The 16,992-nt window shown below is 52.4% G+C and overlaps 1 protein-coding gene across 1 annotated transcript in view; it reads right to left on the reverse strand.

Annotated features, from left to right (window-relative positions):
- JPH3 (junctophilin 3) overlaps positions 1–16,992 on the reverse strand; it is a 113,408-nt gene that overhangs the window by 82,512 nt on the left and 13,904 nt on the right. Inside the window, exon 2 of the mRNA XM_019505422.1 lies at positions 4,386–5,163. Coding sequence (XP_019360967.1) covers positions 4,386–5,163 — 778 coding nt within the window. The remainder of the gene's footprint in view (positions 1–4,385; positions 5,164–16,992) is intronic.

Raw genomic sequence — 16,992 nt, forward strand, 5'->3', positions numbered from 1 at the left:
CCCCCCACTCAGAGCTAACATTCACCCCTGCAAGGATAGAAATCAGTACAAAAGCCTTAACGAAGAGTGAGGGTTGCTAGACAGAGGGTGAGGCCTTAAACCTGACCCGCAGTCAAACTCTCTGAGCCTGAGGAGGAACGTGCGTCCTCTGGACCCGACAAGGGTCTCCTCCGCAAATTCGGGCAAAGGGGCCACAGCCGGGCAAGTCAGCTCTGCCTGTCTTGCACAAGTCACTCTGTGTGCAAGTCAGTTCTGCGCACTTCCCATGTGGCCTCAGACAAGCCCACTTCACCTCTGGGCCTCAGTTCTCCCTGGTAAAATGGGTACAATAATCCTTCCTTCCTCTCCTCCTCTGTTGTCGGCCTAGACTGTGCGTCTCTAGAGAAGGGGCTGACTGTAACTCTGTGTGTGTACAGCATGCAGCATGATGGGGGGTGCACATTTCTACATGCTGCTGCAATGCAAACATACTCTAGAATTTGGCTCCAAGCATTTCAGAAAGAGAAGTAGGGCGAGAGGGACCCTAATCCCCCTGCTCAAGGACTCCCTGGGCTTTTTGAGTGGCAAGGTACTAGGGATATGAAAAGAAACTGGCTAATTCATGGAAAGCTGCAGGGAAGAGAAGAATGTCCTCCTCTAGCCCTGGGCTGGATAGTGGGGGCGTCAGGGGAGTGGGAGGCAGGTAGGCCTGGATGAGATTTCCCCTGCCACGCAGTTGCTGGCCCGCCACCTCCGTAATCCAGCAGCCTGCCAGGTGGGTGGTTCTGCTGCTCCACCATGCCAGGATGAATGGGTTTTCCCTGGATTGACAGCTCCCTTCTCGCTCCCGATAAAAGACCCACAGGCAGCAGAGAGAAAGCGCGCTGACTGCAGCGATGCTACGCGAAGCGCCAGGCCCACGCAGCTCCTGTACCTGCGATGCCAGCACAGTTGCCACCCAGGTGAGTCATGCCGGGGGAAACAGGCTAAGAGAGGGTGGGCTCGAAAGTGGGTCACAATGAGGACTCCTTGCTGCCGAGGTGCAAACAGTCCTGCCCACTGAATGGTTTAAAGCAGCATCCTGACCAGGGCAGGTCTACAAGAGAGCAGCCAAGCTGGAGCCTAGCGTTAGATACTCCAAAGCAAGTCCAGGGCTGCACAAGAAGGCTCAGAGAGACACACATGCACAGACAGGCTCTGTGGCCCCCAGAAAGAAAATATAATATAATTAAACCCAAACAGAGTCCTTCTCTCGAGCTGCTGCATGATTAGCAGGGCCCAACCTAGGCAGGGCATGCAGGAGCTCATGGGGTACACTCCCCCCCTGCTCTGAGAGACAGAGAGAGGGCCTCCAGCAGGGAAAAGCCTCCCCCAGAGCAGCAGCGGCCAGTGGGGATTTGCCTGCCCTTCCTTTTTAATCTCATTTCTCCCAGGCAGGCAGGAATACAAGGGATCCCTCAGCTCCAGCTCCAGACCAGCAAAAGAGGACACCGCTTCTAGAAAGCCCTGCTACTTAGCATCTGGGGCATGCTCCCCCGCCCTGATAAGGCAGCAGAAAGCAGCTGTGCAAAGGTTGGCACCGCAGCGTCGCCTCAGTGGTAGCATCTCGGCACAAGTGACACCACCAGCAAACAGGTAGACGGAGGAAACCAGACACCAAGCCACGGTATCGAGGGTGAGGAGCATATCGCACGCTCAGTAAGCAGAGACCGAGCAGCTGGAGATCCTGCTTGCACTAAGAGGAGTGTAACAGAGGGGGGGTCACCCTGGTATGGCGGGGGTTAGGGTTGGGGGGGTATGGACCACAGGACAGAGCCACAGGGCTAGGTCCCTTTAAGCCAAGGTGAGGCTCTTTAGAGCCAGAAAGGGTGAAGAGAGGCAGCTGGAGACAAGCTGCAGACTCAGCCCTCCTGGAGCCCGCACCCTGGTAACGAGGACCTCCTGTGCTGGCTGCGCCGGGTGGGATTAAGTGAATGGAAGAGGAGAAAGGCCTGGAAACATAAAAACTGGTCCCTGGCCACCAGCAAGGAAGAAAGAAAAGCCTGGCAGAGGAATTAGGACTGATCACCCTCAAAAGGGAGAGGGGAGTTACCCCTGGAGCAGGCCATTGGCGCCCGGGTCATGCAGGGAATGGACCTGAAGATATGGGGATCTCGGTGGTGGTAAGCTGCATGGGTTTTTTTTCCCCTTTGTTATCCTTATGAGCCCAAGGGGGGCAAAGCTTTACGTGTGGGATGTTGCTGGCGGCCCAAAGTGGCAGGATAGTTCGTTAAAAATCTCTGTTGACGACGAGAGGTGGAGGCCGCACGGCAGAGCGCTGATATGAGACTCGTCAGTAATTAACCCTAAAGTTCACACCACCCCCGCTTCTCTGGAGTGAAGCAACCTCTCCCAGTTATTTAACACCAAGGTGTGGGTGGCAAGTGGGAGAGGGGGACGTGCAAGGCCAGCTGTGGGCTGCACCCCAGCGGTGCCCCCGTAACCAGCAGGTTGGCAGTGCAGCCTGCTAAAAGGGATTTGCTCGAGCCAGGAAACGGTGAATCCCAGGCGATGCCCAGTTCCTTGACAGTCGGGGCTGCAGCCCCTGTTCTGCATCAGATGCAACGCTGCACAACGGTGTTAGGACATGTGCGGTGATACCGCTTCGTTACAGGCTGATGCCAGCTCAGCATCAAACGAACCTGAGGTTGTGCCATGTGGCACCGTGCCACCAGTGCTACCTGCAAGGACTGCGACACCTGTAGCTATACCCACTGTTGCTTTGGCTGCTAATACTAACGCAGAGTGAGTTTGGCTTTCTTCATGTTGCACCCATTGCGTGTTTTCCAAAGCCGAGCACGTCTGTTGAGCATGTGCGACGTGTGGCCGAGCTGCCCTGGCTTTGATCTTTCGCCCCAGGACAGAGCTGGCTTCCAGCAAGAACCAGCCGCTCTGTGAGGCCGATATAAACAGTTCCCATCTTGGCCAAGACAGGGTGGACTAAAATAATGCTCTACACATCTATAATGCAGCTGTAATGTGACATTTGTTCTCTGCCATCGTTTTATTGCCCTGGAAAGATCACCTGGGGATAACCTGGGGGTTACAGTGGACAATAAGTGACTATGAGCTGGCAGTGTGCCCTGGGTGCCAAGAAGGCTAACGGCATCCTGGCCTGCATTGGCAGGAGCATTGCCAATAGATCGAGGGAAGTGATTTTCCCCTGTATTCAGCACTGGGGAGGCCACATCTGGAGTCCTGTGTCCAGTTTTGGGCCCCCCACTGCAGAAAGGATGTGGACGAACTGGAGAGAGTCTAGCGGAGGGCAATGAAATAGTTGTGGGGCTGGTGGACATGACTTGTGAGGAGAGGCTGACGGACCTGGGATTATTTAGTCTGGACAAGAAAAGACTGAGGGGGATTGAATGCAAGGTGGTAACAAAGAGGACGGAGCCAAGCTGTTCCCAGTGGGGGCAGATGACAGGACAAGGAGCAATGGGCTCAAGCTGCAGCAAGGAAAGTTGAGGGTGGATATTAGGAAAAACTTTCTCCCAAGGAGGGTAGTAAGGCACTGGAACAGGGAGGTGGTAGGATCTCCATCCTAGGAGGTTTTGAAGACCCAGCTAGACAAAGCCTTGGCTGGGATGATGTAGTTGGGGCTGGTCCTGCTTGGAGCAGGGGTTGGACTAGATGTGACCTCCTGAGTCCCTTCAACCCGCATATCTATGATTCTCCCTGACCAGGGCTTGGAAATAAATAAACTTGAGACCGTCCCAGAAGCATCCACCCCTAATTTAATGAAACCCAGCCTGTGCTGGGACAGTGGACGTGTTATATTGCCAGGTGGCCAATGAACCCGTACTCCATTCCCTCAACCATCCTTGTCCAGATTTGCAGTCCCACCGCAACACGGCCCCCCGTTTTGTGCAGACCCTTCCATGCACGGGCATGCCATCGCACACACGTGTTAGACTCTAAGAGCAGTAGCCCGGATGACAGAACCGGTCACCAAAGCAGGGGACGTGAGCCAAGTGAGCTGCCCCTGTGCAAAACTGGGCAAAGTTGCACTGGGAAGCAAGCACTTCCTTATGAAGGCTGCTGGCATTGGGACTGCAGGACCGAACCCTTTCGATGTGAATGGCGGGCAACTGGCAGCGAAGTAGCGTTGCTGGGCACAGCCTCAGCAAACCCTCTGGCTCAGCGGCGAGGGATGACCTTACTGGCTGCTTTGGGTCTGGCCAGGCAGTCATCTCGTGCTGGTATTGGAAAGCCCAGCCCAGGACTTCACTCATTCAGCAGCTCTGAGCCCGCCTGAAGAAACAACGGGCCCCAGCAGCCTCAGTTTAAAAACACAGGGCACTTGTCAGACCGGCCTCCACTCAAACCCCTCGTGCCACCTCGCATCGGTGGCCAGGAGCTCGCCTTACCTGGACGCCGCGATCTCCGCTTTCTGCTTGGCGATGGTGGCCGCCCTCTCCGCTGCCTCGACGGCCCGGTCCACCTTCTCGCGGATCTTGCTGGCCCGCAGCGGGATGAGGTTCTTCCGCTTGCCGCTGACCAGGACGTTCTGCTTGTACTTCCCTTCCTCCTTGGTGCCGTCCGGGAAGGTCATGCAGCCGTAGCCGTGGCGCTTGTTGTTGGCCCACTCCCCCTCGTACTTCAGCCCGTCCGAGCGCTGGCTGACCCCGAAGCCCGACCGCTTGTCGTTCTTCCACTCGCCCACGTAGATCTCGGTGGTGGTGGCATCGATGTCGTCCTCGATGACGGACAGCTCTGCCTCGCCCTCTCCCAAGCTGATGGTGGAGTTGATGTCGCTGGCAGTGGAGCTGACGGTGCTCATGCCCGCCTCGCTGCGGAAGGAGCTCTGCTTGCTCCGCTGGCTGGCCAGGGAGCTCTTGGACTCGGACTTGCGCAGCTTGAGCCCGCTCAGCAGGGACCGCCGGAAGATGCCCTTCTTCTTGCTCTTGAGGATCTCGGCGTCGCTGTGGGCCATGAGGACGAAGCCGCCCCTGGAGATGGCGGGGCTGCCGGCCACCGCGGGCGAGGCGTCGGGGTGCAGCGCCGTGCCGTTGGTGTGCTCGCTGCGCAGCGAGTTAATGGACGTCCTCAGGGGCGACCTGATAACCGCAGCCATGCCGTAGGGAACGCTCTGCCGGACGCCGTAGCCTTGGCGCATCCCGCCGACCCACTGGCCCTGGTATGTCCCTGCGAACAGAGACCAAGAGAGAACAGAGAGCTTGATTTACAGACTACCCTGGGGGGGTCACATGCAGGAGCGCAGCAATCACCAAGCTATTTATTAGGGGGGAGCCAGCGGGGTTGAAGCAGCAAGTCCAGATCCACGCTTCTGCAACCCCAAGAAGCATGTTCAGGACAAGCCCATCTCTGCGGGCAGCCAGCACAGTGAGGAGGCAGGAGGAAGAGAGACCTCCATAAAGTTTTCGGGATGCATTTCAGCTGCAGCCTGGAAACAACAGACGTTGGCTTGGGCATCCCAGCATCTCTTGCCGCTTTTTAGCACTTCCCATGCAAAGGGAAGCAAGTGAGGAGCTGGAGAAGGGGAACTCTTATCTGAGAAGAGGCTAAAATCCCCGCTTTTTGGTAGCCTACTTCCACAGGGATCAAATCTGGGCGATGCATAATAATGCACTTATTTATATACACGGTGCCTTTCATTCAGAGAGCAGCAGGAGGAAGCAGCGATAGAGAAATACAGACCACATGGACGCAGATGCATTTGGTTGTTAAGAGTCTGGGATGTGTCCTCATCCGAACTCCTGTACTTACACGGGCATTTACCACCGTTCCTTAACTAGCAGGTAGACGTCTATATCGGGGCTTGCTTAATCGTAGCTGTAAATGTACGTGCAAGCTCGAGGGCCTCGGGGGTTTAAACTTATGTGCTGAGAGTAACTAATCTTGCCAGAAAACACAAGAAGTGGTTGATTGGCAGTCTCCAAAATGGCACAATACCCGTATTGCGTACTCGAGCTTCCAGTAATCCACCCTCCAAGGAAGTGCCATGCTGGTGCTCTCCTTACACCCCGAACTATTGGGAACATCTTGCTTTGCAGTTTCATCCTCATCACTTGAACTGCAGATTTTGTTCTAAGAATGGCTTAGCCCCTTTTTGGACCCAACCCTTCAAAGCTGGTGGTGTGACCCTTATGGACAAGTGTCACACAAGTGCCTATGTGACACTTATGGACAAGAGTGCAGGCCCCTGGAGTGATACGGTGTGTAAGGTGGGAGCACAGTTTTTGCTAAGAAGCCATGCACTTTCTCTGAGAGCCAGATTTGGAGGCAGGGAAATCCTGGGATGTCCTTTAATCCCTCCTCTGGAGTTGACACAGGTCTGTTCCCTATTGTGCATTTTCTTTAAGGAAATAACTAATATCTAATAGCAAGGATTTTGCAGCATTTCGCCCCCTGTATTTACAAAAGGGAGGCTAAGGCACATAGATATTGGGGCTAATCTTCCCCTCTGCTGTCCCACTGAGCAGTGCCCAGCTGCCCTTTGTACCCCCACTGAAAGTTTCTAATGGAAGATGGGCATGGAAAGGGTTTTCAGAGCTGGGACCTGCCTTGGTGGAGCAGGAGAGGGCCCACATTTGATCTGAGAGCATGGCTGCCCAGAGAGCTTTTACAGAAGGCTCTGCCAGGACTTACAGACTGATCCAGTATTAGTCATGCCAGAGGCACAGTCAAGCCAAGCGGCAAATGCTAAGGTGGTCCAGAAGCAGCCCCTTGCTGCCTCTGCACCTGGAAAACAGCCTGCACGGAAAGACCCTGGGAGCCGCGGCTCCAAGCAGAGACGGCGAATGAGGCAGGCAGGCAGACGGGATTTACCGAGGGTTTATAGGATTAACATAGGGAAGGTTAGGATTATGGTGGGGGCCTGAAAAGGTTTTAGGGCTCTCCTAGTGGGGCTTGTGGGGCAGGGAGAGGAAGTCACCGGGGGTCCAAAGGGGGAGCCGGCAGGATGGGTCTGCACGTGAGGCAGCTCAGAGAAGGATGCAGCAGGCCCTGGTTTGCCTGGCTAAGTTACACTCTCCTGGGCAGATAGAGAGTAGGCAGTGCCCTCTGGCCATGTGCCTCCATCCCGTCGTACCACTTAGGCCAGGGGCTGGGAGCTGGGCCAACTCAGGACCAGTCTGGTCGCTCTATACTGATGGGGAAAGGTCCCCGAGACGGGGAGGATTCCTGGAGCCTGCTTTCTGCCCTTTTCAGGCTGCTTTAAGCCACCAGAGGAGCAGAGGGACCTTAGCAGGGGAGAGACTGGCCTGTTGGTATCAGTCCGTGGGGGCAACAAAAGACCCTGCCTTTGGCTGCCAGGCCTTTGCTCTGGTTTACCGTGCAGACAGGCCCTGGGCTCAGATTCTCCCTTTCCAGCTGAGTCACTCGATTCAGTTTCCAACCCCAGGCAAGGCGCTTGACCTCTCAGTATCCCAGTCAATCCTCAGTTGAAAAATTGGATTAGAGCATCCTAACAAAGAAGCCGGGTCGTTGCTGAAAGCCAGAAGCTGCACTGAAACACAGGACAAAACGCTACCGGCGGAAAGCACAACTGCAAATCTCCGCTGGGGCCTGGGGAGCCGATGGGTTGCACCGAGTTTGCAAAAAATTGCCTGCGTATTCTTTCACCCATCCCAAGGACCCATTGAGAGACACAACGTGGCTAACACATGACCTTAAAACCCATTTCCAGAACAGCATGTGTGCCAGGAACAACTACTCTCCTCTTCTCCGGGGGTTTGGGGGTTTTGAGCAAACCCCTGGAGAATCGGAGAAGAGAAGGGCAGTTTGTCTATCCGAAGACTTAATTTTGTCTTTCCCATTCCTGATGCAGCAGAGGGGAAAGACGAGCCACGTCACACTTCTCCCAAGGCAGGTTTTAATTATACTGTTGCATTTTCTTCCCCGTTGGAGACAAACACCTTGCATTTTGCAACTGGGACTGACTGGAAAGTGCAGCTCACAGTTCTCTGATAGCCTTCTGATTATCAGCCAAAAGGAGCAAATGAAATAAATGCCCTTACACAGGCACTTAGGTTAGTCCTGCTGGCTCCTAACAGAACATGTATTTGTCTATCAAAATTCTGCATCTTCTAAAAGATCTTTAAACTTTCTGATGTCTGGACATGAACAGTGAAAGACTCCAGCCTTTTACCTATTGGCATAGAAAACTCCATAGCTCTCGCCCACTACCTATCCCACACTGACACCACCTGCTCAACTTATTTCTGTTACCTAAAAGTGTGTGTGGGTGCACATGTGTGTGTAATTATATATATATATATATATATATATATATATATATGTCTGTGGGCTTGTAATGGGACCTTGTGCATATATATATGCACAAGGCTAATGGCAGGGAGCTTTTCAGAAATGGATCTCTTCATGGGAGATCAAAGCCTGTGGCTGCCCTACGATACAAGAGGGGCATAGTACAAGTTTGGACTTGTACTATGAGAAGGCTGCTTCAAGAGGAGTGCATTTTGCTCTGCAAAGAGTTTACCTGCATAAAACCTCTTCCAGCAAGGCTCTTGGTGCCTCCCACTCTCAGAAGCTCTAGCTGCGTCTGAGTGCTCGGCTCTCCGTAGCACTGGGCTCTACAAGACTGAAGTCTGCTATCAACTGCATGGCTTTCATTGCCTTCGGAGACACCGTGTATGTCACCAGAGTTTCTCTCTCCCTATAAAAATACACACCACTTTTACTGTGCCCCTGCTTGAAAGCACGCAGCAACCCTGCAGAAGGGCAAGAAGAATCCCAGCTCCAACTGAAACTGCATGGGGGAGTCTTATAGTTGTAGAAGATGCTATCGTTACCCCAGACTGCTATATGCAGGCAAGACACCCACGTCAGGACGGGGCTGTGTGGGTCCAGCCGAGTGTTCAGGGATGGAGTAGGATGCTGATACAAGGGCCACAAGCCAGAAATAATGATGGCAGGTGGAGGTCAGTCTGAAAGCCATCCAAGGTAAGAGGGACCAAGACTGAAGGCAAGGCAGGACCCAGGGAGACCCTGGAGCAGCCCATTGCAGCTCCCTGGGCACCCATCAGTGTCTGGAGTGGTGGAGGGGTCAGTGCCATGACAGACAGCAGTAAAGGCAGAGAGGGCAGCCCCTAGATCTGCCCTCCAGTGCATACATGTGGCCCGTTTCCACCAAAAACTCCTCAGCTTGCCCTCCATCAGGCCCCATCCCTTCCTGCAGGGTATTTGGAGCACTTCCCCCTATTCTCCTCCCAGCACCCCAGGCCATATAAGCTCAGGAACTCGTGCAGCAGCCACCTTCCCATCTCTACCACTCATAATTAGCACCCAGTGCAGGTAACAAGCATCGGGGAACCCTGACCCTGTTACTGAAGAGCAGCACGGCCCCGGGGTGTTAAGGGGTAGCCCTGTAGTCGGGGGCATCCCATGACTGGAAGAGGGCTCAGGCTCGAGCTATATAAGCCCCGACTACCCAGTCAAGGTGGCCAGCCCTGAGCGGTGTGGAGTGCGGCGCTCCTGATGGTGACGTGGCAGGACCCCTGAGTCTACAGTGGGAAGTAGCAGGGCTGCAGGCCTGGGAGCAAGGGAGAGTTGCTTAGGAGCAAAGAGAGAGACTCATTATGCAGGCTGGTGGCCTTAATTTTATGTTAAGCCCGGTGGGGGTTTGGTGCCTACCAGAAGGCTGAAAGGTTTTGCTTTAAATTATACTTGTGGTTTGGAATTGGGACAAGGAGTGGTTTGGAGGTCCCATTGACCTGATTGCCTTGAGCCCTGCTGGAGGTAGGTTTCGGGCACAACCAGAGGCTTGGGAGCAAGGCTGGAGCCCAGGGCTGGATCAGGGCAGTGTTTGGGGCCAGAGACCTAAGTAGGGCAGCATTTGGGGTGGGTGGGGAGGCAGAGAGCCCAGAGCCTGGAGCAGGACAGCAGACAGGGGCTGGAGCCCTCTGCAACCAACCAGAGTAGCAGGGAGGAAGCTGGGAAGGCTAAAACCCCAACAAGGGAAGGAAGTCCTGAGGTGGCCTGGAGATGTAGGGACAAGTGTCACCTGACTGGTGACTCAAACCACATGCAAGGCATGGGACATGGTGTAGGGATGGAATGGAGCCATGCATTGACTCCAGACACCTGGGGATCATTAGTGCAAGACCAGGGCAGCGTCCTGTACTTTAATAACGACAATTTACATCAAGATGTGGTGGGCAAAAGAAGGGCAGACTGCCCTGAGAACAGGGTGCAAGAAATGTTCTTGGCCTCCAGGGGCCTCACAGCTGAGGTCCCATTACAAGCCCACAGACTTATTCCTAGAAGGGCTCTTCCACTTGAGGACGAAGATGCAGGTGGCTCTGGTGCAGGACACCAAGCAAGAGAAGGGTGGCTCAATGAGGTGAAGTCTCTGTTGCATTGTAGACACGGGTCCTAGTGGTCTCCCATCCAGCCTCAAGCTGCTTATGTGTTATGGCATCTGACAGGGTGGCACTTCAGGGTGGCACGGGCAACCCATCTGTACCCATAGAGCCATCAGACCCATGGCTGCTGCAGTAGCACAGAACCTGTGGGGCGTACAAGCCTCCCAGACACCTCCTGTTCACTCCAAAATACCCTCTGCACTTGGGCCCTGTGTGACAGTTGCACAGAGGTAGGTCTAACAGGTCCATGGCTCCTGCAGAAGCCCCTTTGCACCAAGAATATTCATTCCTTGAGGGTCCTAGGTGGCTGCCTTGTCTTTGCCCTGATGCATCCCCATGTAAAAGGGCCATAGGGCAGCTCTGAGATAAGCTCATGCTCCTCAGTGCTGACAGAAACAGCTCCTTTCTACTTTTTTTTGTCAAAAGCCAGGGATTTGTGACTTGCCGTGATAATACAACTAGAGCAACAGCTATTTGCTTTGCTGTAGCACTTCCCTCATAATCAATCATTGCAAAGTGCTTCCCAAAGCATTAATTGCACGAGATTAATGGAGTGATTGCATTTAGGAAAATGCAGCATCCATTATGTGGTCAGCAGCATCCTGCAGGCGGCTGTGGACACCAGAGCCGAGCGGTGGGGGCTAATGCTCGATGGAAGCCAAAGACAAGAACAAATACACTGAAAGAAGGTGAAGGCTGGAAATCGAAGCCAAGGAATCCCAACCACCGCCCTTGTGAGAAAATGGTGACCTGATAGCACTGGAGTCAATGGAAGTCCTGCCATTCACTTCAATGGCAGCGGGATCGGGACCAGAGCGAAGAAGCAGAGGGATGAAACTGGGCCTGATTCTGCCCTCACTTGGACTGCTGTCAGGGCAGTGCTAGTTCCTCCTGATTTATACCAATGTGAGTGTGACTACAACTAAGCATGAGTGCATTTATCTTGGATGTCCTTCGTATACAGTGTGCGTGTGCGTGTTTGACTGCGGGTTGAGTGTCAGGTCGTGGCTCAGACAGGACGTGCGAGACGGGAGAGCATAAGGACTTGTTTTCCTCTATACGCTGTCCTGTGCATAACCTCTCTTGCCCTCTCCTGCTTGGGCCCCCGGAGGAAGAGTGAAAAGGAAGCCGGGTCATTGTCTCATCGCTACAGCCAAGGGAAGGAGGAGATCAGATCACCCTCTCCTCCGCCAGGCTCTGGGCAGCATTGTATAAAGGCATTTCCTTGCATTTGTTCTACATCCACCTTTGAGTGGCCCCTTTTTTCCTGGAGTGAAAGTGACCCCAATGCAGACCGCCTGCTCGAAGCACTGCTCACAGCTGGTATTCAAAGAAACGGGGCCGAAAGGCTCTGTTGCCTTTTGGAACGGCTTAATTCTCCGAGGATTTCTATTGACCTTAGATTTGGTCAAATCTTGTATTCACATGCATCCGAATTTGAGTGGACGAGGTCTCCTTAAAGTCAGCCAAGAGGAAAATAGCGTGGAGACCTCATTTTTGGTCCAGGTTCTTGGCTGCGAACTGGAGGACTGGAAAGTAGCAAAAGTAATGCCATTAGCAAACCCAGGATCACTGCACAAGGGCGGAGGGCCGTGTGCTTTTCCTGTCCATGCTTGCAGCTCCCTGCTCCTGCATCAATAAGCAACAGGCTGCCTACAAAGACAAATCATCAAGCGAGGGGAGCAGAGATGTAGAGTTGAGCAGGGATAGATAAGTGGAGACGATAACTGGAGGCCGGGGCGGGGAATAAAGTCACACTGCAAGATGGATGGTGGAGAACATTTCTCAGAGCTTCAGCTGAATACAGAGCAGATGGAGTGCGAGAGAGGGAACTGACTCACTAAAAATCAGAAAAAAGAAAAGAAAAAGAGGGTGGGCTACAGGATGGGGGGAAGGGAGACAGAAGAAAATGATGCTTTTGCTTCCCTCTCTGTTGAGGGGAAAGAGGATGGTGGAGGTTGCTTGCATCAGAGATCCTGTTCCTGTGTTGGTAAGGAAGGAATTAGGCAGAGACAATACAGGAAATAACAATGAAGAGGCTGCTCCTCTGAAACCACAGGCTAGGTAAGAGGCACTGCCAAAGGTGAAAGTGGCATGGGCAGCTCGTGATCTGCTCCAGACGTGAAGGCAATCGGAAGTTTTCAGCCCTGGGGGATTTTGGATCGGACCTTTAGTCATTTCAGTGTCCACGTTACGAATGAAAACAGAAATGATTGAACCTGGGAGAAAACTTTCCTATCACTTTCCTCCGCTCACCCTCGGTTCTCTTGGCACGGACAATTGCAATCAATAAGGGCAGAGTTTTGCTTTTACTTTCTTGGTTTGGGGGTTGCACCCCCCCACACACACACACACTCACACTCACACTCACGCTCCCCATGACAAAGCTTTTTTGTTTCAAAACGGTTTCCTTTGGAACGTCTTAATTCTCCCAAGACTTCTATTGACCTTAGATTTGGTTATGTGTGGTATTCGCACACATCCAAATTGGAGCAGACAGTGTCTCCTTCAAGACAGCCAAGAGGGAAATAGAGTGGAGGCCTCCGAGTCATTTCCAGTTCAAGTTCTTGGATACAAAAACACATGCTCCGGAGAACCAGAAAGTAGCAAAAGTAATACCATTCGCCCCTGTCATTCAGCACTCGCTCTGTTCCTGGCCTGCCACCCTGAAATTCACTCCTGGGCTGGATAGAGAGAGACAAACTTAGGGTCGGGCCTTGATTTGCACGGTGGTTATGTTCTTGAAAAAACACTGTGCAAATAGAAATCGTGTAAAAAGATACACAATTAATTGACAGTGCATAACTGAAACGGTGCCCAAAAAAACTCCAACCAAAACCTGTGTAAATCGGGGCCCAACTGTATTTTCAAGAAAAAGCGCGTCCTTTTTTTTTCCCATCAGAAATCCCAGAAAATCTCCATGCACTGTGGGGCAAAATGCAAACCCCTCTTCTCTGAGCCTGGCTCTCTGTAAGAACAGCTAACACCAAAGAGGTAAATCCATCACCTGCCAAGCTCCAGGCCCTTCTGCTTGGAAGGACAAGCAAGAGAGAGGGGGTCCACCTGAAAGTCTCAGATGGCAGTGTGACGGCTGCCATGTAAGAAACCACAGGCAGTGGGTGGCTCTGCTAACTATGGACCATTAAGGGGCAGAAGGAGACGTTTTTGTTGTCTCCATCACCTTCAAACACTCCTGAAGGCAGGTTGAGTGTTAAACTGAGCGGAGGAGGGTTTACCCCTGACAGAACAATTGATGCCAGTAAAACCACTGAACTAGGCGCTGGTGGAGTTCAGCTGGAAATTCAGCCAGAGGTTGGCCACAGCTGTGCGGGGCATGGTAACGTGGTGGGGCTGTTCCCACCACGCTGGTCTGCCTGTAATGCCTGAATGCTGGGAAACAGTTTTAGTTCATCCGGCTGCCGCGGCTGTGTGTACATCCATAGCAAATGGCACAGTCCTAGCTGCATGTTCCAGCAAGCCAGCAATGATCCTCCGGGAGGAAGAGCTGGCCATACTGAAGCTGCTTGGGAATGGAAAGGCCCAAAGGAAGAGCTGGGATTTAACTGGGGTGGCCACTTGATCCTGAAAGCAGGGACCATAATGCCAACAGCAGAAGAAAGCGAAGGCTTGGGCTCTGGAGCGAGTCTCTTTAGCAGTAGGGAAGGCAGAGTAACGTGGTGACTAGCACACTGGAGATTTGGGTCTTGTTCCTGGCTCTGCCAGCGACAAGTCACTTCCTGCCCTGGGTCTCAACTTCCTTGACCCTAAAATAGGAAGAATGATGTTGACCCCTCTGGAAAGAGTTGTGGGATTCACTGATGCAAAGTGCTATCCAGCCACTAGATATTATCATAATCCCTTGGCCACCATGGCTCAGTCATGTGTGAGCAATCTCTCCACGCCCTCTGAAAGCCTTCAGCTTTCCCAGGTGAAAAGCAAGGATAATACAGCAATACTTGAGTAATTCACCAGGGTGCTGGGGAGATTAATTAGCTCCAGTTTGCAAAGCACTCAGAAGATCTAAATTGTTTTAGGCTTGAAAGAAAATGATGCGTCTGTCTCGGTCTTGTTTTCCTTATTGGAGGCATTTCTCCAGATGATCCCAGGACAGCTGGGAAGGTAAGGCCACCTGCTTACATTTCAGAAGCTAGGCCTGCCTGTCTGCCCCATTCCATCAAGCCACATTGTCCTTCTTCCCTTGCACTAGCTGTTTCTGAAGCAGTATTTTGCAGGAGGTGGGTAGGAGAGGCAACTGACAGTGTCCCTCTTGCATCCCTACCACCCAGAGACTGGAGCACTACACGGGTTTGAGTGCAGTGACACTTTGGATGGGAGACCTCTACCGACTCTTATGGGGAGACTGAAGACTGTTATAATGACCTTATTGGTCCCAAAGGTGGTTCTGCACTAATGCCCTGCTTGGTGCTTGAAAGGGCTATGCTGTCTTGCAGAGGAGAGTTAAACTCGAGACCTCGGCCAGCTGTAGGTATCAGAAAAACTCATGATGGTTTTGTAAATTTAGGAATGTTGCCTTGATGTCCTGGCCACTTTCCAGGTTGCTGGATGCTAAGTCCTTTCCAGGCAGCTATGAAGACAAGGGGCTAGGTTTTCAATGGTATTTAAGTATCTAGAGGTTCTGCTTTACAAGGCATCTAGGCATATCATTCCTATTAATTTAAATTCCAGTAGGCACCCAGCTGTATCCTTAGCTCTCAAAATCTGAGCAACAATTTGAAAGAAGAGTTGTTCAATTAATATAATTCCTTTAAGTGAGTGTAAAGAGCTGTGCAATAGGCCCATTTCAGAAATTAGGAAGGGAAAGAAAAAAAAACAGCTGAGAGGAAATGAGAATATTTGGGAGGATAAAAATCCAGCCATTCAAAAAAAAAATGCGTTTCTCTCCTCTGACGCTGTAGGGAAGTGTCAGGTTTTTTTAGATATATGATACCAAGCTCAGCAGATGAATGTAGTATAGTCATGTGAAATGCAAAGCGGCAATGACTGCACTGTGCTGCTGTCTGCTCTTTCACACTGAATGGCTTGTGCTCTATTGTTTGTTTTCTCCGGGAGCTGGATTGTGTGAACAGCATCTCTTCCCCCCTGGGAAACTCAGGAAAACAAGAAGTGACTCTCCGGAGGATGTCCCAGGGAGCCCAAATTTCAAATAAATAAACAGTGCAAGGAATTTCCTCAGGGAGCATATCGGAGCACAGTGTCAGCTCTCACATGGGATGGATGGCACATTATGTTGACGCACTTGTGCTGCTCATCTCTTATAGGAAAGCAAACATTCACAGCCCAGCCTTCCAGCCCTCAACATACAAAAAGTCTCATGGATTCATTTGCCATGTGATTTATTGGAATATAATATCTGATGCCACTTCTCTACAGTAGGAGAAAAAGGATGCCTTGGTTTTGTTTTTTGACTGGTTGAACCTTTTAACCCTAGTGAAAATCCTTCTTTTTTTTCAAACTCCTCCAACGGCTAAAAATCTTACAAGTTGCTGAGCTCTCTGGCCCTGATTCAGTAAAGCACTTAATTATATGGTTAACTCTAAGTGCCTGGGACTGCTGATATTTTGGAATTAAACACTTAGGTGGTTTTCCTATTTGGAGGCTGCTATGCAGAATGAAGCCCTGTTCACACATGTGTGGATAACACAAGCTGAGGGGTTTGTGACTACGGGACTTTTAAGGCCTGGTGTGACAGGGACCCATCCTGGGGCCAGTCACAATGTCAGCCCACCCACCTGCCTAGGGCAGTCCGCCCACCTCACTCGCCTGCCATGCCTTAGTTGTATTTTAACAGTTGTTTGCAGCCAGAAAGCTGCCCATTCAAAGTCCTGCTGCAAAGGGCATAATACATAGCTCCGACCTTCCCTTTACTGTGTCCCATGCCTCTCAGATGGCATCCAAAAGATAATTTCCAACTACTCCAGCCCCATTGCTGGGCCGCATTCGACCTCTGGCCCAAGCTTGACCTCTGGTGTCCTTGAACATACCTTGGCCCAGCCTCTGGGCCAGACTTGGCCTCAGGTGTCCTTAGATGTGCCTGGGCCACATGCCCCCTCACTGGGGCCTCTACTCCCATATGCACTCTGGGGCCCTTGCCTCTCACACTCTACACCCTCACAGGCCTTCTGGGCCCATCCCCTTCTTCTACCTCTCAGACGCCTTAGAGGCTACTGGGAGGTTACTGGGAGGCTACTTCTCTTCTGGGAGCTGAACTTCAGCATCCTCTATACCAGCTGACTTGCTGGCTGACCTACTATCCTCCGTCAGCAGTGGTTCCACCCCTGTCAAGGGACCTTTGCTTTCTTTTAGGCTCTGGACCCACCTCTGGAGCGGTCGGGGTGCGAACAGCTCTCTGCAGCCCTGGCATGCCCCTCACGGTGGGCTTACTTGCCCTTTGGGCTGTCAGCCCTGGCCCCCTTGCACTGACCAGTCAAGAGTCTGACAATCAGTCTGGCAGCAGCTGACCCCCTGTGCTTGACCCCCTGGGCGACAGTGACCACTGCCTGCTAGAATTCACCATTCAGCGCAAGGTGGCAAAGGCAAGCAGTCAGGTGGTGGCCCTAGATTTTAGGAGGGCGAACTTCAATGAGCTAAGGAGGATAGTTGGAGAAGC

Source organism: Gavialis gangeticus, unplaced genomic scaffold (genome assembly GCF_001723915.1).
Source record: "Gavialis gangeticus isolate Ggan-Ray unplaced genomic scaffold, GavGan_comp1, whole genome shotgun sequence".
Lineage (NCBI taxonomy): Eukaryota > Metazoa > Chordata > Crocodylia > Gavialidae > Gavialis > Gavialis gangeticus.